This window comes from Conger conger, chromosome 19, assembly GCF_963514075.1.
Source record: "Conger conger chromosome 19, fConCon1.1, whole genome shotgun sequence".
Taxonomy (NCBI): domain Eukaryota; kingdom Metazoa; phylum Chordata; class Actinopteri; order Anguilliformes; family Congridae; genus Conger; species Conger conger.
In genome coordinates this window covers 14,966,167-14,987,607 of record NC_083778.1, presented here as the reverse complement: position 1 = coordinate 14,987,607, position 21,441 = coordinate 14,966,167, and the positions used below count along the sequence as shown (strand labels likewise).

At 44.2% G+C, this 21,441-nt stretch overlaps 2 protein-coding genes across 4 annotated transcripts; both read left to right on the top strand.

Moving 5' to 3' along the window:
* Positions 1-3,732: 3,732 nt before the first annotated feature.
* LOC133119402 (keratin, type I cytoskeletal 13-like) lies at positions 3,733-7,273 on the top strand. The gene is made up of 7 exons (XM_061229990.1): positions 3,733-4,302; positions 4,999-5,081; positions 5,295-5,451; positions 5,702-5,863; positions 5,967-6,092; positions 6,214-6,428; positions 7,050-7,273. Exons 1-7 carry the CDS (start codon positions 3,805-3,807, stop codon positions 7,195-7,197), a joined length of 1,389 nt encoding a protein of 462 aa, XP_061085974.1. The 5' UTR covers positions 3,733-3,804; the 3' UTR covers positions 7,198-7,273.
* Positions 7,274-7,547: 274 nt separating this feature from the next.
* Positions 7,548-20,385, top strand: parvb (parvin, beta). 3 transcript variants are annotated; one of them, XM_061229993.1, is made up of 13 exons: positions 7,548-8,497; positions 14,496-14,585; positions 15,264-15,334; positions 15,810-15,912; positions 16,306-16,446; positions 17,265-17,380; positions 17,495-17,553; positions 17,783-17,802; positions 18,209-18,270; positions 18,435-18,503; positions 19,030-19,131; positions 19,633-19,705; positions 19,942-20,385. In XM_061229993.1, the coding sequence occupies exons 2-13, from the start codon at positions 14,555-14,557 to the stop codon at positions 20,016-20,018; spliced, it is 924 nt and encodes a 307-aa protein (XP_061085977.1). In that variant the 5' UTR covers positions 7,548-8,497; positions 14,496-14,554; the 3' UTR covers positions 20,019-20,385. The 3 variants fall into 3 exon arrangements, with proteins under 3 accessions (XP_061085977.1, XP_061085976.1, XP_061085975.1); XM_061229992.1 differs by lacking the exon at positions 7,548-8,497 and adding an exon at positions 9,782-9,822; XM_061229991.1 differs by lacking the exon at positions 7,548-8,497 and adding an exon at positions 12,448-12,658.
* The last annotated feature ends 1,056 nt before the right edge of the window (positions 20,386-21,441 follow it).

Sequence of the window (21,441 nt, the reverse complement as noted above, 5' to 3'; positions counted from 1 at the left end):
GCTTATTATTCTTAGTACCTTGTTGTACTTTATTTATTTATTAATAATAATACATTTTAGTCATGAAACGTTTTTTCCCACATTGACACAATGACACAATCAGTCCTTTCTCAAGAAACCGAGTGATAAAAGATCTCATTGAGTCTTCACAGTTCTCCCCGGCAGTAGTTGCAGATGTTAAAAGTGACTTTGACGGGTAAGTTTTCTTATGTGGATATATTGGGCTGAAAACATCCACTGCTCTTCCACTGTATGGAGCACACATGCCTATCTTCCTGAAGTTTGCTGAAAATGCATCCACTAGTACATACTTGCATGTTGGCAAATAAATATCCTGGAGTACGTACACATTTACGGTGAGCTCCATAAGTTTTGGGACAAATATATATATATTTTTCTCTTTGTACAACACAATTTTAGATTTGCGATCAAAATTGCACAAGCACTTAAAATGGCAAATTCTCAGATTTTATGAAAGCATATTTTGTATATTTTGGTCTCAACATGTTGAAATGAATGTACTTTTTAGACATGGTCTTATTATTTCAGGGGCCAATGTTTGGACAGTTGGCTTTGCTGGTATTTATGATTAATCATTTGTGTTCAGTGGCTTCTGTAGGGCATTCACGAGAGAGCTTTCAATGTCTAGTCTTGATTCTAGGCTTTGGATTGCCTTTGGAGTCTGTTCTTGGCCTTTGTCAACAGGAGGATCACAGTAGGAACAAAGAAAGTCAAGGTAGCCATTATAAGGCTTAGAAATGGGAAACAACAGTCACACCAAAACACGCATGAAGAGGTGTTCTAAACAATAAGACAATAGTCATCGTCAGTGCAATTTTATTAATTTTTTTATTATTTTTTATTCATAATTATTTTATGAATTTTGAATAAAATTGGTTCAGGTGCAACCGAAGGGATATAAAAAGGGGCTGGGGGTGCAATAGGCAGCTAGTGGACCGGTATTCTGGACCAGCTGGAGGGGCTTGATGGTACAAGCTGAGAGACCAGCCAGGAGGGAGTTACAGTAATCCAGATGGGAGATGACGAGCACCTGGACCAGGAGCTGGGTGGCTTTCTCCGTCAGGATATGATGGATAAGGCGGATATTATAGAGGAAGAACCTGCAGGTTCTGGCAGTGGAGGATATATGGATCGAGAGTGGAGGTGGTTATGAAGAGTCACCCCAAGATTCTTGGCCATATGGGAGGGGGACACTACAAAGTCCTTGATGATCAGTGAGAGGTCGATTGTCGGAGAGAGGACTTAGCAGGGATGTGGAGAAGCTCAATAATAACAAGGTTAAGCTTCAGATGGTGGGAAGTCATCCACACAGAGATATCAGCCTGGCAGGCAGAGATCTTTACGGTGACCTGCGTATTAGAAAAGAAGAGGTGAGTGTCATCAGCATAAGAGTGGTAAGAGAAGCCTGGGAAGAGATAACAGAACCAAGAGACATGGCGTGGCCACTCTTAAAGCCAGACTGGTTGGGATCATGAAGCTTGTTCTGGAGGAGATAAGTTGACAGTTGGGAGCAGACCGCACGTTCCAGAGTTTTAGATAGGAAGGGAAGAAGAGAGACAGGTCGGTAGTTGTTCGTAGCACAGGGGTCAATAGTAGGTTTTTTGAGAAGAGGAGGGACTCTGGCCCTCTTGAGGGAAGAGGACATAGTGGCAGAAGAAAGGGAAGTGTTGATTAGGGAGGAGAGAAGAGAGAGAATGTCATTTTAAATGGATTGTAGAAGGGGAGAAGGGATGGGGTCAAGAGAGAAGGTTATTAGGCGTTGGGATGTGAGAAGTTTCCAAGTACACAAAGTGAAAACATCCACTGAGTAGCGGTTCTGCGGGAAAAAAAAGTGTTATTAATGAGAGAGGTCGGACTGGTCAAAGCTCACAGGAAGGTGACAGTAACACAAATAATGACACATTACAACAGTGGTATGCAGAAGAGCATCTCTGAACACACAATGCATCAAACCTCTATGTAGATACAGGCTACAACACCACAAGACAAATGTCAAAACAAGTCAAATAAATACCAAATAAAGTGCTCACTGAGTGTATGAAATGCCTGTAATGTCGACGGGACCTTTATTTTGACATCTTAGAGTTTGGAGGGTTTATAAGAATGTGTTCTGACCCACGCATGGGTATTCTATTGGCCACGATATGGTCTATGTGTGTTGGAAAACAGAAACCAGAAAAGTAAACATCCAAATGTATATTTCAAAATTCAACTTTTGCACAGTACTGTATATGCACAAGTATAATGTGAAAGCGTGTTCACAAATTATAGAGCACAGATAGCAGCCACAATACTGTTCTACAGGACTATCTGAGAGCCATTCTTGTGGCAAGTGCTGGCCCATAATATTCTTTTTTTCCCCCCTGAGGCTAGAGGTTGCTGTCGATAGACCAGCCCTCAAAACACATACCATACAAGTCTCACCAAGTAATTACTGTCAAAATGAAACTGCCAACATCTGCTGGAGCAGTGGAACTCATTTCTCAGTCTTGCTTTCTCTGTTTTCCTCGCCATTTCCTCATTTGAATTTCATATTGTATACAACATGAACAATATTAAGCCACCATGATTCTTCTATATTGGTGTCTCTATGCCAGCTGACGAACATCAACAAACTGCCTGTTCCCTGGACTCGCATTCCCTCACCTCTTCTCCAGACCACCTCAAACAACACCATACCCACACCCGCCCTTACTCTCTTACACGATCCATTCATCCTCAGTCAGTCAGAACACTTTGAGCCCTTCTGCTGTCCTTAATTATGGGCTAGTCTCCCAACTCCCCTTTCACTCTGAAACTCACCTCGGCACACACCTAGATTCTAAGAGGAGACACTCCCACTTGTACAGCTGATTGGGTAATGAACACTTTTTAGTAGATTTTATCAGTAATTTTTTGTTGTGCATTTTATATTTTAGGACTGACTTTTTTTTTAGAAAAGGAGGTTTTGCACAAATTCTGTTTGTCATTAGTCTGTACAGTGATATCTGTTATCCCCATTAGCCACCCTTTCATTTGTAAAAGTAAATTACATTTTACTTTGAGTTAACAGAGGTCTTGACATACTGTATAAGAAGCGAACAAAAAGCCACAACTTGTCTGAACATACTGATATCTTGCACTCTTAGTACGTGCGTCTTACTAATGGCAGTCACATGAAAACTTGCAGGAAGGCAGCCAAAAAAAACAACCTGATCGCCAAGCTTGACACAGTGGAACATGAGATGACACGCCAGTATTGTTTAAAAGGGATATAATCATTTTTCTTTTATGACAGTTAAGCCTGAAATGTCTGAAATTCACAATGCAATTCGCAGTAAAATGTTTGTGACTTTTGTGAAGACAGCCAATGAACTTACACCGTTGTGTAACGGTTAAGGACCCGGGCTCATTATTTAGAGGTTATTGATCTGATTAGCAAAATGGTGAAAAAATTCTCAAGAGGGATTTTTTTCTTTACTTACTTTATATAATTTCTGGGGAATTTAATATTTTAAGCACCGATTATTTGAGACTGAGTCTGAGTCTCCTTTGTGAAGGGAGTTTCTGCTACATATTTTTGCACTGCATTTAATGGGCGTGGCTGTACATTTCTCTTACCAAAAGCATACCCTTTTAGGGAGGTGTGTGATTATGAATCCATCCCCTCTCTTACATTCCTCTCTCCCCTCCCTCCCTCTAACCAGCTGTATAAAGAGACTCAAACTGGGTCTTTCGCCCCAGTCACTTCTCTCCAGGTAGAGCAGTCAGTCGTTATCCAGGCACCCACTTAACTGAAGCATCATGTATTCTGGAGGCGGCAATGTAGGCGGCAGAAGAGCCATGAGCTTGTCTGGTGGAACGGGGTATGGATCGGGGAGGTCCGGAGGTTCAGTACGAATGTCCAGCTCCCAGATGTCCTTCTCTTCAGGTGGTGGTGGTGGTGGTGGTGGTGGCGGCTTTGGCTTTGGTAGTAGTGGTGGTGGCGGCTTTGGCTTTGGTAGTGGTGGTGGTGGTGGTGGCGGCTTTGGCTTTGGTAGTGCTGGTGGTGGCGGCTTTAGCTTTGGTGGTGGAGGCTTCAACCTGGGCGATGCTGGAGATCAGCCAATCTCTGCCAACGAGAAGGCCACCATGCAGAACCTGAATGACCGTCTGGCTTCCTACCTGGAGAAAGTGCGCGCCCTTGAGAAGGCCAACGCTGATCTGGAGCTGAAGATCCGCCAGTTCTTAGAGAGCAAGACCTCCCCGTCTGCACGTGACTACAGTGCGTACGAGGCCACCATCAGGGAGCTGCAGGGAAAGGTAAATCTTAATTTTCCTTATGCTATATGAATTAAAGAACTGAAGATTCTAAAATATAGAGATTATTATGTAACAAGTTTATTTGTTACAGTTTCCATAAATTATGTTTGTTCCCACAAGGTGTGGCTGTTTAGATGTTTGCATCAGACTACTTAAAAATTGCTTTTTGGTCAGATCCTACTGGGCCACCAAGGGACGGGGTCGTAAGGTGGTGCACCCCTAACTATCACTTATTGGATTAGATAGGGTATAATTGGCTCCCAAATTGGGAGAAAAAGAAAAAGAAAAAAAAAGAAAAAAAATTTGTGTGTACATTTTGTTTCATACCATGAAAATAATGGTCACTCGTCATTGAAGCTCATCCTTTCATCTGTCCGTACCACCAGGATGCCTTGGAGGGCTATTTAGGGGAGCCACTGTAAGAACAAAGTGGCAGGGCACAACAGTTAAACAGAGTGTTCCTTGCAGTATTCACTCTCTCATATAACCTACACCTGATTGAATATTAGCAGAGTATCGATACTCTGAACAATTCTATAAAGGCTTTCTCAGGCACACCGTAAATGCACCTGAGGAACAATAATAATAATTCTGTTCTCTGCTCCTCTGTATCTGACACTGTATTTCACACAAGAGACCTGCAGGGGTGTTACAAAGCCAAGTGGTTTTGTGCCTGAGCGTTTCAACCTTTTTCAGATCCAGGATGCCACCAGTGTCAATGGAAGTATCTATCTCAGCATTGACAATGCAAAGCTGGCTGCCGATGACTTCAGAGTCAAGTGAGTCTCACAATGAAAGTTACCTGTAGTGAAATGTATTTATTATTATCGTATGTGGCCAGTTATTGAGTTCACAAATGATTAACAAGCAAAATATATTTACAACATAGAAAAGTAAGCCTTGGCCATGCGGTGGGAAATGGTCTGTGTATTTAAAAAAGTATATTGTGTATTTATTTGAAACAAATTCATAACAACCTTTCTTTGACGTAGGTTTGAGAATGAGCTGGCCATGCGGATGTCAGTGGAAGCTGATATTGCGGGACTGAGGAGGGTCCTGGACGAGTTGACTCTGGCAAGATCTGACCTGGAGATGCAGATTGAAGGTCTGAAGGAGGAGCTAATCTTCCTCAAGAAGAACCATGAGGAGGTGCGTTTGTTAAACACTGCCCCTTTTGCTGCAGCAGGGATCATGATTTTATATCATGCATGTCAAATAAGTCATTTTAAAAATGCAGTGAAATGCAACAAAAATAAGATAATTTTTAATTCTTGATGAAATCAGTAAATGGTCTTGTACCCTAGGACATAATGTAATCCTTAGTAATCTTGCCATGACATTGTTATACTTCTCATAATACCGTGTGTGCTGACTAATGAATTTGTGTTTGTTTGCTCAGGAACTTCTGGCCATGAGGGCCCAGATGAGCGGCCAGGTCCATGTTGAAGTGAACGCACCAGCGCAAGAGGATCTCACCAAAGTCCTGGAAGACATGCGCGAACAATATGAAATGGCTGCAGCAAAGAGCAAAAAGGAATTGGAGTGTTGGTTTGAACAAAAGGTAATTTTGGAGGGGTTAAAACATCTGGTTGTCATCTGTATTCCAATCTTCCTTATGTCTCTGTGTTCCCTCTGTTCCAATTTGAATTCTTTTTTTTCAACAGGCCGCACCACTAAAACAGGAAGTTGCATTCAGCATAGAGACTGTGCAGACCTCCAAAACTGAAATGTCAGACCTCAGGCGCACGCTGCAAGGACTTGAAATTGAGCTGCAGTCTCAGCTAAGCATGGTAAGACATTACGATGCCCTGAAAAGCAGCTTTGACATTGACCAGTGGAGTCTCTTGGCTCTCTTCTTATATTAACCCAATGTCTTCCCCACTCGCCTATGTTCCTCTCTGCATCCATCAGAAAGCATCCCTGGAGCAGACATTAGGGGACACACAGTGTCGCTACTCCATGCAGCTGTGTGGCCTCCAGCAACAGGTCACCAGCCAGGAGGAACAGTTGATGCAGCTACGCTGTGACATGGAGCGTCAGAGTCAAGAGTACCAGATGTTGCTGGACATAAAGACCCGTCTAGAGATGGAGATAGCAGAGTATAGAAGACTCCTAGATGGAGATGGGTAAGCCTCCATTTTAATCAAACACACTGTTTTGCGCCGCTGTGTGGCTCCTTCAGGTCAGGCTCCACTGAGAAGGAAAGCAGTCATCGTCAGGTGTTGAGGGTTTATTAAAGGGTTTATTAAAGGTTTATTTAGTTTGCCAGGTTTATTCGGCAAACAAAGCCTTCCTCAACTTGCACCTTTTAGATTCATTCAGTTAAGGCACAACATGATGTAGTCGAGCAAGCTAATGTCACGTTAGCTGTCAGTACCCCCCTAACGGTTGCTAGCTAACATAATGAATATGTATAACCAGCACAAACTAGCTAGCTGGCTAGCGTCTTATTCAAACTCCACTCGATGCGAGCTTAGCTGTAGTCTGCGGTGTGAAAATATGCTGTGAAAACACAGGAGAACTGTCTTACTCTCCCAAATTGCCAGTGGGGTTTGTGCACCTGAACACTGTGACAGTTGCGAACAGTTGAGCGTATGGTCGGAGAAATGAAATTATTATTTGAAAGTATACATTCAAATAAACTGAAGCTCCGCATTGTGTGGCAGGCAAAACGTGTTTGTTTTCAATTCTTGACAATGTTTGTTCATGAATATAACCACTAAGAAAAATGAATTTATTTTCTTCAGGTGCTCTATGCAGGTGTCTGGCTCCTCCTCAACCTCAACCTCAACCTCAACCTCATCCACCAAAGTGAAGGTGATTACCGTTGTGGAAGAGGTGGTGGATGGTGTTGTGGTCAGCTCCTCCTCCAGTGCTGTGACCAGTTCAAGCTGAGCAACCACGAGAGCTCATGAAAATGACAAGAATGGCGGTTGCTGAAATAAAAAGCTGAGAGATGTTTAAAACTAAACGTTTGAGTGAGCGTTTTTCTGGTGGAATCTTTATGCAAATGACCACACTTATTCTTCTTCTACACCTTTTTTGTTGTACTTAATTCATTTATGAATGAAAATAGATTTTACTCATGACATTGTTTTCCCACGTTGACACAGTGACACAATCAGTACTTTCTCAAGAAACCGAGTGATAAAAGATCTCATTGAGTCTTCACAGTTCTCCCCGGCAGTAGTTGCAGATGTTAAAAGTGATTTTGACGGGTATGTTTTCTCAACTTTATTTGGGTAAATTGGTCTGAAAACATGTCTGCTCTTCCACTATATGGAGCACACATGCCTATCCTCCCGAAGTTTGCTGAAAATACATACCATTTTTTATTCTTTTTTCTTGATTTGTACTACACAATTTTAGATTTGCGATCAAAATTGCACGAGCACTTAAGATGGCAGATTCTCAGCTTTTATGAAACATATTTTGTACATTTTGGTATCAACATTTTGAAATAAATACACTTTTTAGACACGGTCTTCCTATTTCAGGGGCCAATGTTTGGACAGTTGGCTTTGCAGGTATTTTTGATTAATCAGGTGTATTCAGTGGCTTCTGTAGAGCATTCATGAGAGAGCTTTCAATGTCTAGTCTTGATTCTCAACTTTTGTTTGCCTTTGGAGTCTGTTATTCGCCTTTGTCAACATGAGGATCACAGTTGGAACAAAGAAAGCCAATGTAGCCATTATAAGGCTTAGAAATGGGTGCAGTCGGATGCATTAGCCAAACCCGAGACTTCATAAAATCAATTGTTTGGAATTTGGTTAATATGGAGTGAATTGAGTACAAGCAAACAAACAGAACAGGTTTTACAACACGCGCACATTCAAAACATGATTATCAAACAATGGCTGCTGGCCACTCTTCACGCCATATTTAATGTAGCTAGGTAGCCCTGTGACAGTGAATGAACGCCGTGTTAGCCAGCAAATAAAAATGCATTTGTGTACAGCGTACAACGAATTGATCTCAGAGATAGAACACCTGACTTTCCATAAGAATGATCTGTGAAAAAAAGTAGCAGACTTGTCGGTTTTGCTCACCGAGTGTATTTTCTTATATTTATCTACGCAGTGAGCACTTTATTAGGCTGACCTGTCCACAAGCTTGTTAATGAGGTGGGGATTCTGACACTTGTGCGCATGAGCATTTTAATCGTCCCATGTCTTTGCACTTTGCTGGAACGAAGGTAATGCGTTTTTTAATTGTTTTATTGTTCATTGAAATGTTTACTTTTTTAACGGATATTCTCACACGTCTCTTGTAGAATGTTTGTTATGCTTGTCCCGTCGTCACATCCATGTTCTCCGATTTGCTTTTAGTTTGCACAAATTCGGTGCATTGCGTACAACTATTTCAGGTTAATTCGTGTCAAGCAATCCATGGGCTGAATGTTTGTGTAGTTCTGCAGCAACCATGCATTAAACCTTCCTACTACAATTAAGCACTTTATTTAATGTTTCTGGTGATTTACTGTATTTATATTTTATTAGTTTTTAGTTGAACTGCTATATTTGTGTTCTTTTGTGTATGCATCGTGATGATTAATTTGTTGCAGTAATCCTTTAGTATTGGTTTAACCGCGTGAGTGTGTGCAGGCCGATCAGTGGCCAAATTACAGAAATAAATGAATAGATGTATTGAAATAAATCAAGACATAGTTACATTGATAAATAAATGCATCATTAAGTACATAAATAGAACTATTTTATTTCCACATTTCAAAAAGCACGGCTACTCCATTGCCCGTCCAATGTTTGCGCGTACCTGCTCTGCCTTACAACAACAAGATTTATCAAATAATTTTTTAATTAGCTTCCCGCCGTTGGTTAATGTGACAAGTCATTGTCACACGAGCAGAAACAAACGTTGGGACTGGAATTTCCACTCGACTATTAGCCTGTTTCTCCACGAGATGGCATCGTTTAAATGGTTACAGTCATCCAGGCCCAGGCACTAATGGATGGACGGTAAAAGATGGATAAATAGATGGACAGAGATTGTGATTTAACCAGAGAATATATGACCTTAATAATCAGTAAATTCACGAATATCTGTCATTGGTATCTGTTTAATGTATGCATAAAAACCAACAATTATTATTAAGAGCTCTTTCTGAATATTTTAGCGTAGATTACACCGCTATCATGCCTGGATGTGTTTACAATGCAAACATGAATAAATGCAACTGGCAAAACAACCGTAGCCGATTGTCAAATGCAATAAAAACGCGAGTACTCCGATGATCCAGATCTTCAGTTTTGCAGCTGCCTTCTCTTCCGATACGTTCTTCTTGTCCGTAAAGAAAAGAAAGTTTTTCGCATCCCGTCTTTCCGTCAGGGAAGTGACACTAGCTTTTCACTTTGCCGCAAAGATAACGTTGGACAAAAGTGCAAGTCATTTCACATATCTATTTAGAGTGAAATAATCCACATCCTACGCCAGGGCATTCATTCGAGACTCGGTTGTTTACAACGCTCACGATACTCTTCTTCTTTCAGGAGTTTAATGAAAGTAAGCTTTTCTGTTTTTTTGTTTTTTTTCTTTTCGCACATTAATGTCTTTGACAGTTGGTATTTTATTGTAGCCGGAATGTTCTGAAATGCCCCATGTACACATTGTGCTATATTGCATTACACAAAGAGAGGTACACATTTTTTTACCGACCAAGACATCATTCACATCATCATTTTGCAAAACATTTAGGTGTCTGTCTCAGTATGTGTGTGATTTATGTAGCTTAGTTTGCAATATAGCACATGGTGAACATTATGAAGACTTTTGTTCTTCATATTTGTATTTCTGATAATAATAATAATAATAATAATAATAATGATAATATATACAATGTATTTCTCTCAAAGCGCTATATATACTGTATCGTAAAAGAGTGAATAGTCCTAAAAACATGAATTAAACGGAATTCAAAAAAACTGAAATTGCAGTTTGTTAAAATTCTGGTATTGTAACAGTGGATTGAACGACAACCAGCATTAGCAGCAGGTGGCTCCAGGACCGAGTTTGACACTGCTGTGGCGTTTCTGTAGCGTTGGAATTTTTCATTTCGACTCACGGTTAAGTTTTTCAAACATGGGGTGAGAATATAATATGATTCTCTTTGACTTGACTTGTCAGATTAGGCTATGTCGGCTACAACACGTGCTTTTCTTCGCCCTTTTAAACAGTGTGGGCACGGACATACTGGGATCTGTTGGACAGAAATAACGTTTTTTTATATCTGAAATGAGCGCTTGGTTGACCCCTATGTGTTGAAGGTTTTTTTATGCGGGTGTTCGAATGGGTGATATTGGACGCAGGTGAAATGGGATACTGGCACCGCTCTCGGCCTAAAGGGCAAATGCTCATAATTCAAAAAGTACCCAAAAGCTGTTAACATTGTGAGAGTCAGTTTGTACGTATGTATGTAGTCCCAAAATTGAGAGAGTAATGGCAATGAATTGACAATAGAAAACCTACTGTGTGCCCTAATTGGCATGGCAGACACCCTTTGTCAAGTAGGGTGGCCTGTGGCGTAGTGGTTAAGGTAAAGGACTGGGACACGCAAGGTTGGTGGTTGAAATCCCGGTGTGGCCACAATAAGATACGCACCGCCGTTGGGCCCTTGAGCAAGGCCCTTAACCCTGCATTGCTCCAGGGGAGGATTGTCTCCTGCTTAGTCTAATCAACTGTACGTCACTCTGGATAAGGGCATCTGCCAAATGCCAATAATGTAATGTAAAAGTAAATCCAGATTATGGTATTGTGCTGATGCAGTAAACATTATGTGCTTTTGTTTGCTTTTGGGGTGACATGGCTCAGGCAGTAAGAGCAGTCGTCGGGCAGTCGGAGGGTTGTCGGTTCGATCCCCCGCCCCCCGGGCTGTGCCGAAGTGTCCCTGAGCAAGACACCTAACCCTCTAATGCTCCTGACGAGCTGGTCGGTGCCTTGCATGGCAGCCAATCGCCGTTGGTGTGTGAGTGTGTGTATGAATGGGTGAATGAGAAGCATCAATTGTACAGCGCTTTGGATAAAGGCGCTATATAAATGCCAACCATTTTTTTTTAAGGGTAAAGAGGCAATGAACAAACCTCCATAACCCCCACATTACTCTGCTTTCAGGGCAGTTAACTATGTTTGTGTCCCGGTTAGGGCAACCCTTAAATAGCCCAGGGTGTGAAACTGCTTCTGGAGCCTGAATGTTGTGTGTCCGTGAGTCACAGCCATAAATAACCAGGGCTATACAGGCCGGCCAATCAACTCCCTGCTTTGGGGCTATGAATATCTCCCCTTCCTGGGAATCAGCCAATGGCATCAGCAGGTTTATTCTCTTCAGTGAGACTGGTGAACTTTAACCTCTTGTAGAGTGGGTGTTTTGTCATGTTCACAACCATTTTCAAAAATTCTTTAAAAAAAATAAAAAATAAAGAGTTACAGTGGTTTTAGTTGATGTTATATGAGAGCTACTATCTCCTTGTTTAAAATTTTTTTGTGGGAAAAAATTCCTTGCCTTTAAGGTGCTCTTTATTTCCTGCAGGGATGGCTTATCCTGTTGCTGGGTCTGTTGGTGGTCAGCAATGCCGTTCATGAGTGAACTGTTTTCACTTGCTTTAGTCCTTTCACTTGGTTTCTATGGCACCAACTGCTTTCTGATCTTTCCACTGAACACAAAAAACCTGCGGAACTCTCCAGTGGCTCTCCAGGACCATGGTACACAGTAATTTGTCCAGTGTTAAATCTCCACTCACAGAATACATCTGGTCCTGCTCTGTTCCAGAGTAGTCGGTGTGGATTTAACACTGTTGGTGTTGATTTAACACTGGGGATTTTACTGTGTAGGACACCCCTGGTGCCCCTACAGAAGCAACCGTAATGCAATCAGAAGTAGCTCCTTCCCTAAACCTCCACCAAGTCACCTCAGACAAAGTCTGGGCTGCCCTGTGCTTCATTGTGGGAAATGACGACAAGACTGCCCCCCCCCGCCCCCCAAACCAACAAACAAACACGCCTTCACCCCCTGCCCCCTCCTCCAAACTCCTCCCCCCTCTACCCCACCTGGACTCGACTCCCCCTTCTCAAGCCCCGCCCACGAACCCCTCCCTCACTCCCCAAACCCCCAAGTGCCCTCCCCCCCCCACTGTCACGGGGAGAAGTTTAGTTGGTTGGGGTCTGTGACCGAAATAACAGGAGGACAGGGCTTGCTGTCGCCTGGTGCCTCCAGCTGCCCCTACCAGACGCCTTCCTCCAGCTCACCCACCCGGGAGCTCCCAAACCCCCCAGCCTCGCCTGCTCAAAGCCCGCTCTCCCTGGGACATGGCTGGCCTCCTCTGCGGGACCAAGCGCCGGAAACAAGGTACTCTGCCAGACAGGGGAGTTGGAGGGGAACCGGCTGAAGAACCCGCCCGTTTTAGGGGCAGAACAGGCTTTAGAAGGACGCTTTATTAAAGTTGCCCTCCAGAATGAAATGTTTTGTGTTGTAATCCAGCCATAACTGTGCGTTCACGATTTCAGGAAAGGGATGGAAAGGTCTGAGAGCTGAACAGTGGGCATTTTATTGTGCGGTGGACATACAGGCTGCTATTTTAGGTATTTCAGGGGATTCCTATGCCTGGCATGGGACTTCATTTCCCAGAGTTCTCCACACACTGTTTGACAAAACAGTGAAGGTAACAGGTCTGAGTTTAAACTGATAGTACATATCGTCTTCCGTTGTCGAACCTGGAATGTGTAAGGGATTCCGGCATCCTGCTGGTGTTCATTGTTTAAACTGGAATTCCTTTTTTGGTGTGTTTTCCATATTGTTCTGTAAATTTTCACCCTAAAGTTAGCATTTCGTTTTTTAGTTGTTTTTTTTTGTGTGGAAATGTTAAAGGGATATTTCCGACTCCCTTTGGCTCTGCAGTGGTGCCATGGCAACCAAACCCAGGCGTGAAGAAGGGGAAATGGGGTAGATTACAGCGGGCCGTTGCGATGCAGGAAATGCCGATCGTAAACGCGATGAGCGCGTTGCCTCCCGCTCTGTGGTGTATTTCTGTGAACACTGCCGTGAAATGGTCGGTCAGGAACACTCATCTGTCATATGTTGTATCAGGAAACTTTTGGTCTCAGTTTTACCACTTTGTAGTGACCGAATGCTATACTTTTGTATTGCTTACTTATTTTGTGTATCGTGTATTTGTCTTTGTCAATGTGCTTGATCCCCAATGATGTGTAATTTGTAGAAGGGCTTGTCGAATAAACAAGTAAATAAAAGGTTAAACAAGTAAATAAATAAAAAAGCAAATAAAAGGTGACTGTGTTTTACTCAGTGTAGTTCAGCAGGGAGTGCACAGTGACTTCTGTCCTCAGTGGCGTTTCATCTTGGTCTCAGCTTTCATTTTCAGGCTCTTCAGTTTACCCTGATAAAAAAAAATACATATATGAGGCACATATGTATTTGAACACTTACAGTACAGAGTTAAAAAAAACTCTTGATGTTAAAAACTAAACCTTTACAAATTGAGACTGAACTGAGATACGAAGGTGTTGAAAACCTTTGACCTGTGCTTTAACCACAAGGGGGCAGCAGTGCACCAAATATGTTACCAATCGTACTCATTCGTTAAATTTATTTACGTAAATAAATTTACGTTTATGCGCAGAAATTCAAGGTGAGCTGTGGTTTACTTTTTAAAGGCATCGCTGCACTGAACATGTGACTACTATAAATGATTATTAATAAAGATTTTCAAAAGTATTTCTTTAAAATCATTTTTTGTTTTGTTTTTTTGTGATCACTTCAAATTATATAATTTTCCAGACTTCACAGTTCACAAGGTTATCTCACAGAGTAGCCCTCAACCTCAGTCTTGGGGACTCACTGTTTATTCTGGCTTTTGTCGCAACCACAGTTGCAATCCCAGAATTACAACAAGCTGTAAATCCCTCTCGACCTGAACAGAAAAATGATTTGCCCTCTTAAGCCAAATTTGTCAGAAATGCCTCTGCATGCCATGAAGAATATAAGCCGGCTTTGGATAAAAGCGTCAGCTCAATAACTGTCATCTAACGCATTGTACTGTTGTGTATTGAATTGTATTATGCTAGGTTGCAAACAATTACATAAAAATAGATAAGAAAATGATTTCGCTGATGGATCCGTCCTGCACATATGACCCCCGCCCCCACCCCCATTTCTGGTTCCCCTGCAGTGAGTGACCTCCAGGAAGAAGGGAAGAATGCCATCAACGCCTCCCTGCAGCCCCCCACCATGCAGGTCCTCCCAGAGGACACGCTGCTGGGTAATACTGCCTCCTCTCCAGCAGGGGTCTCCAGCGCACAGCCAGCCTTCCTGTTCATTTTCTGTTCCTCCTTCTTCTATGAATTTCCTGCAGCTCCGGGTTTAAATTCAGTGGCTTCTTCCGACTTCTTCTATACTTTGGGGAAGTGGGACAGCTGCAGTGAATGGTTTCATTGGGGGGATTTTCTATGATTGATAAAAATATGCCCTCTGTGAGAGTGTAGATCACCTGTGCGTGTGTGCGTGTATGTGCATATATGTGCATGTATGTGTGTGGGTGTATGTGTATGTGTGTGTGTGTGTGCGTGTATGTGTATGTATGTGTGTGTGTTTGTGTGTGTGTGTCTGTGTGTGCGTGTGTGTGTGTGTCTGTGTGTGCGTGTATGTGTATGTATGTGTGTGTGCGTGTATGTGTATGTGTGTGTGTGTGCGCGCGTGCGCGTGTGTGTGTGTGTGTGTGTGTGTGTGTGCGTGTGTGTGTGTGTGCGTGTGTATGTATCTGTATCTGTGTGTGTGTGTGTGTGTCTGTGCGTGCGTGTATGTGTAGGTGTCTGTGGGCGCGCGTGTGTGTGTGTGTGTGCGTGTATGTATCTGTGTGTGTGTGTGTGTGTGTGTGTGTGTGTGTGTGTGTGTGTGTTGCCCTGCCCTGCCCTGTCTGACCCCGGTGGTCTCGTTACAGAGGAGAACGCTGAAAGGACCATGCTGGACCCCACGTCCAGGGACATCCCCAAGTTCAAAGACCTACTGATGGTCAGCTTCACAAAAACTACAATAACCATCATGCAACATTATATACTCAGTTCTTTTGGTAACGCTGTATTTCACAGCCCACTGCATAGTGCTTGCTGGGTAAATACCAGGTACTTAATAGCTAACGATTTTCATTTCAGATGCAAGTACTGTGGAATGGGCTGTAAAACGTATTCACACAGTTCTTGCACATGGTACTTAGTGACAGAGTACTTACCTAATAATTACAGTCGCTGTGTACTTGGTTCCTGTAATTAAAGTCTACGTCAAAAGCACTATCCAAATAGAAGAATGGCATGGAAAAAGAATCCACCAGAGGAATAAATAAATAAATACACAAAATGCAAATAAGAAAACGCATGTTAAAGTTTGCGTGTAAAATACAATAGAAAACATGGAAGTCGGCATGGGAAAACGGACGGTAATGCAAAGTTAAAAGCAGGCGTTCGTGCCATCGGCTGATCTTCCTGCCCAGGTGCTGATCGACTGGGTGAACATGGAGCTGGTGGAGGACAGGATCATCGTGAAGGACCTGGAGGAAGACCTGTATGACGGACAGGTGCTGCAGAAGCTGTTCGGTGAGCCATTCAGATGTGCGTGGTCGGGATGGGGGCTTTTTCCCGTGGGCGGTTGTTGTCCCATATCTGTGCTCTCTGAGTGTAGTAGTGTTGCGATGCTGCTTATTGTGGGGCAAGATGAAATCCTGCGACCCACAAGGTTGGCGGTTCAATCCCCGATGTAGCCACTAAAACATCTGCACAACTGTTGGGCCCTTGAGCAAGGCCCTTAACTCCACATTGCGGGGGCCTCATTTTGAAGTGAAGTTGCGGGTCGTATTTATGCGACCAAGATGGGTGTTTACTGTACTTCCTGAAAAACATTTTCCGGAATATACTCGGCGAAACCCCAGAAAGCAGTAGTGTAGTCCTGAGATTTGTCTGGGGACTGAAGAGGTGCTCGCTGCGCTCCAGAGAAGCTGTCGGGGCGGAGGCTGAACGTCGCCGAGGTCACGCAGTCGGAGGTCGGGCAGAAGCAGAAGCTCCAGACGGTGCTGGAGGCGGTGAACGAGATGCTCAGACCCCACGGCTGGGCCATCGAGTGGAGCGTGGAGGGTGAGCGCCCCGCCCTGTCCCGCCTCCCTGTCCCACCCCACTGTCCTCACCTCCCTGTCCCACCCCACTGTCCCACCTCCCTGTCCCACCTCCCTGTCCCACCCCACTGTCCCACCCCACTGTCCTCACCTCCCTGTCCCACCTCCCTGTCCCACCCCACTGTCCTCACCTCCCTGTCCCACCCCACTGTCCCACCTCCCTGTCCCACCTCCCTGTCCCACCCCACTGTCCCACCCCACTGTCCTCACCTCCCTGTCCCACCTCCCTGTCCCACCCCACTGTCCTCACCTCCCTGTCCTCACCCCACTGTCCTCACCTCCCTGTCCCACCCCACTGTCCTCACCACCCTGTCCCACCCCACTGAACCCCACTGTCCTCACCTCCCTGTCCCACCCCACTGAACCCCACTGTCCTCACCTCCCTGTCCCACCCCACTGTCCTCACCTCCCTGTCCCGCCTCCCTGTCCCCATTGCCCTGTCCCATTAAATGCCTCCCTGTACATTAAATATATGAAATACTTTATAAATATGGCTCCTGTTTTCGTGTGAGTTTAGCCTTTCAGTTTTTTTTGTTTTAATTGTTTTGTATTTCCTGCGCTCTAGTAATCTTGCCTGGCGCAGTTGAGCCAACCCAGAGGGGTTTGTGTTTTTTGAGAGTATTTCATAGGTTCAAATTCGATAGACAAGCTCAGTAAAAACGTGGAGAAGCCAAAAATAGACAGACTACCGCACTGGCCATTTCTCTGCTCTTGGTGACCTGCGTTAAATGTCGCCACGGTGACACTCAGCCAATGGGAGTGCGTCTTTCCCCTTTTCAGCCATTCACTCTAAGAGCCTGGTGGCCATCGTCTTCCTGCTGGTGGCGTTGGTGGTGCACTTCCAGGCCCCGATTCGCCTCCCTGAGCAGGTGTCCGTACAGGTGGTGGTGGTCAAGGTGAGTGAGTGCAGCCCAAATGCTTAGTCTAATCTACTGTCAAGTCGCTCTGGATAAAAGCGTCGTCCAAATACCATGTAACGTTATGTAAACCGATGTTTTTGCCTTTGACAGAAAAGAGAGGGCATCCTACAGACGTCCCGCGTGACCAAGGAGCTGACCTCCACCACAGAGTGAGTGCTGAGGCTAACCAGATCGACTCCTGCTCTGCCTCTGATCCTCTGTTCTCACTCTGCTCGGGATTAGAGCGATATCTGAATGTCTGCACGAGAAAGTTCAGCTAAAAACGTTCAAATCGCATGCTTGTCATCTCGCACCTTAAAGGACTAAATCTGTAAAGTGGCTATATTTGTCTCTCTCTCTCTCTCTTTCTCTCTCTCTCCCGCATCTGTTCCTTGACAGGATGATGATGGGAAGATTTGGTGAGTACATTACTTTCCCTGGCAGGACTTATTTTCCCGGCGTGGTGAGGCTGCAGGCTGGGCTCTCCGTAGACGCGAGATTGAGGAACAGCTCGACAAGAGGGGCTTGTGGGAGGACGGTTGACCAGCAGGGGTCGCCATTGCACCACGAGACACTAGTCCCTCCCTTCAGATTCAGATACCTGTCCGTGGAGCTCGTCCAGCAGTTAACAGATATCCGACTGCCCATGTATGCATTGAACAGTGCCTTAACAGATACGAGAAAGTGGGGCCCATCCTTGCACCATAACAGTGCCTTAACAGGATGAGCTACCAAGCAGCTCAGAATGTATTCATTTGAAATGCGATTTTGCCACAAGTGTGAGGACATAAGTTGCGGGTGTCACTGATTCTGGTTTTGTTTCAGAAAGAGACGCTTTCGACACGCTGCTCGACCACGCCCCTGACAAACTCAACGTTGTTAAGAAGGTAAAAATCTTCTGGTGGAAAAATCACAACACCTGCTGCCCCAGCCTGACAAATCCCCCCCTCTCTCTTCAGCATGACAAACTGAGTTTATGATACACCAGGGTTTCAAACCCTGACCTTGGAGTACCCGCATACTGCACTCACTTGTCCCTTCTTGTCCACAGTCTCTCATCACCTTTGTGAACAAACACCTGAACAAGCTGAACCTGGAGGTGACGGAGCTGGAGTCTCAGGTACTTTTGATTCACAGTTTCCGTATGGCTCACACTCCAGTGAGAGCAAATCCAAGAGGGAGAAGACCGTCTTATCTTTCGTTATTTATTCATGTTGTCTTCACGAAATACAGAAAATATTCACAGCTGTCTGTTCACTTGTTTTAACGGTTCAACACACTTTCACAATTTCATCTCGAAATGGGCTGAGGGGAAGGGTAAGCTTGCAGATTCTTACTTCAAGCTCGATAAACGGTGACATGACAAATTCACATTTATTAGCATCAATTCAAAGCATTTCAGATTTCCCACACCCGCTCCAAGATGGAATCTTTTCAGAGTGCATAACCACAGCAAAAGCCTCACAGGTCCCCACGAAGTAGCCAAACCTTGATTTGTCTCCTTTACGGGGTCCCCGCTAAGTAGCTAAACCTTAATTTTCATCTTTGACAGGTCCCCGCTCAGTAGTCAAATCTCAAATTCTCTCCTTTATGGGTCCCCGCTAAGTAGCCAAGCCTTGAATTTCTCTCTTGTTTCCTGCTCCCAGTTTGCCGACGGTGTATACCTGGTGCTTCTTATGGGCCTGTTGGAGGACTACTTCATCCCTCTTCACAACTTCTTCCTGACTCCAGAGAGCTTTGAGCAGAAGGTAAGGGGAGGGATGGTCAGGCACAGGCTGAGGTGTGATGATGCACAAGCAAGCTTTTTAGGAGGGGGTTGGGACCGGTTAAGATATTTAGACAGTACTGTTAGAAAATCGTATGGAGGACATTTTGTGCATACTTTGACTTTGAGTACTATAAAATACACACTAAACAGTCTTCAGTATGTTCAGTTGGTGGTACATATTTTGAGGACACAGTAGTAGGCACAGATATAATTAGTAGGCTGCTATGGACACGTCCCAAGTGTACTTCCAAGTGTGCCTGAAACAACTCTGTAATTTTGGATGTGAAGTCTGTTCAGCAGATTGGTGAAATTATGCTAGATCAACACATCTGCTTTGATGGGTGGTGGAGGGGGTCATAATTAGCTGTGAGAGACCTGGGGCAGGAGAGAACAGAAGTGTTTGTTTTGGGCCATGCTAATGAGTGGGGAGGACGTGTTTACTCTCCACGGAGAGACCGTGAGGCTTGCGTCTCCTCCCTAGGTCCACAACGTCTCCTTCGCCTTCGAGCTGATGCAGGACGGAGGGCTGAGGAAGCCAAAAGCCAGGCCTGAAGGTAGAGTGTGTGGGCCGTGTGTGTGCTTGTGTGTGGTGTGTCTGTGTGTGTGCACGTGTGTGCGTGTGTGTGGGTCTCTGGATAAGAGCGTCTGCTAAATGCCTGTAATGTGTGTAACGTAATGTAATGTAATGGGACGTGTGTTTTGCGAGACTTTGTCCCGAGACTTATGGAGCTCACTGCATCATAACGTGTTCGCACATGTGACACAGCCCTGGCATTTCTGTTCCTTTCAGATGTGGTCAACCTGAAGCTGAAGTCGACACTGAGGGTCCTCTACAACCTGTTCACCAACTACAAAGATGCGGAGTAACACCTTAACCCTTTAGTGGGCAGCTGCTGGATTAGGACAGGGCTGAGGGGGGTCATGGATCCCACGGACGTGAGAGCTATCAGGCAAAAAACCTCGAGCACTAGAAACTCAGAGACGCAAAGCCGTCAGGACCCGGGGGTGTGTGGGAACTGTAAGACGTTCGTGGAACTGTGAGTGAAATCAAAAAGCAGCAGTTTGAATATTAACCGTTTATGGAATGGATACGTCCGTGACTCTTCCCTTTTCTTTCAGGCTTGCATTCTGTTGCTGTTTTTAAATTGATAAATGATAATCAAACAAGCTGTAGCTTTTTAAAAAGAATATTTTTTTAATTAAAAAAAAATAATTAAAGAAATGCTGCAATATCCTCGTTTGTGTCTGGAAAAGTGCTTTTGCTTGCCAATAAATGCGCCGGCTATGCCAGCCCCCACACATTAGTTGGATGTGGTTTCATCTGCATATGAACTGTGTATGCAGGCGGCCTGTAGCGTAGTGGTTAAGGTAAATGACTGAGACACACAAGGACGGTGGTTCTAATCCCGGTGTAGCCACAATAAGATCCGCACAGCCATTGGGCCATTGGGCCCTTGGGCAAGGCCCTTAACCCTGCATTTCTCCAGGACAGGATTGTCTCCTGCTTAGTCTAATCAACTGTACATCACTCTGGATAAGAGCGTCTGCCAAATGCCATTAATGTAATGTAATGTAACTCATGTTTACCTGCAGCCTCGCCCTCCCCTGCTCACTTCCTGCTTCACTCCATATTACCCCAGTTTCCATGGTTACCTTTTTGCCCAAATAGATCCAGTCTTTCTGAGCGACAGGCTGGCATCTCTTTTCACTCGTTTCTTTAACACACGTTCCTTTAAACTCACTCCTTTTACTCACTCCTTTAACTCGCACTGCTCTTAACTTACTCATTTTAGCTCGCACTCTTTAAATCACTCCTTTGAAATTGCATGCCTTTTAACTCACACATTTTAACGCACTCCTTTTAAATCACTCCTTTGAAATCACATGCCTTTTAACTCATTTTAACTCACACTCCGTTTAACCAGAGATAGTTTTACGATATCGCACTTCGTGGCTGAGGTCCTCACTCAGATATAATGAGATGCCATATGCTGCTGTTTTCTGTTATGAAATTTTTATTTCTGCGGCAAAAGTGGAAATCAAAACCGCTTTTTTAGTACACTTTCATAAGGTGTTTTGGATAAGTGTGTGCTAAAGGGTTCCAGTGCAGTGTTATTAAATGGAAGTTTTTCTCTTACTTTGCTTGAGCAATCACAATTTTACAATAAATCACAATAAAGCTGGCAGCACATATATGTACATAATATCCTTACTACTTATACAGTCATCAGTGATTCAGGTACCACGTTAGCTTTATGGTACAACGGCAAGTGATGGGTAAATAAGCAAT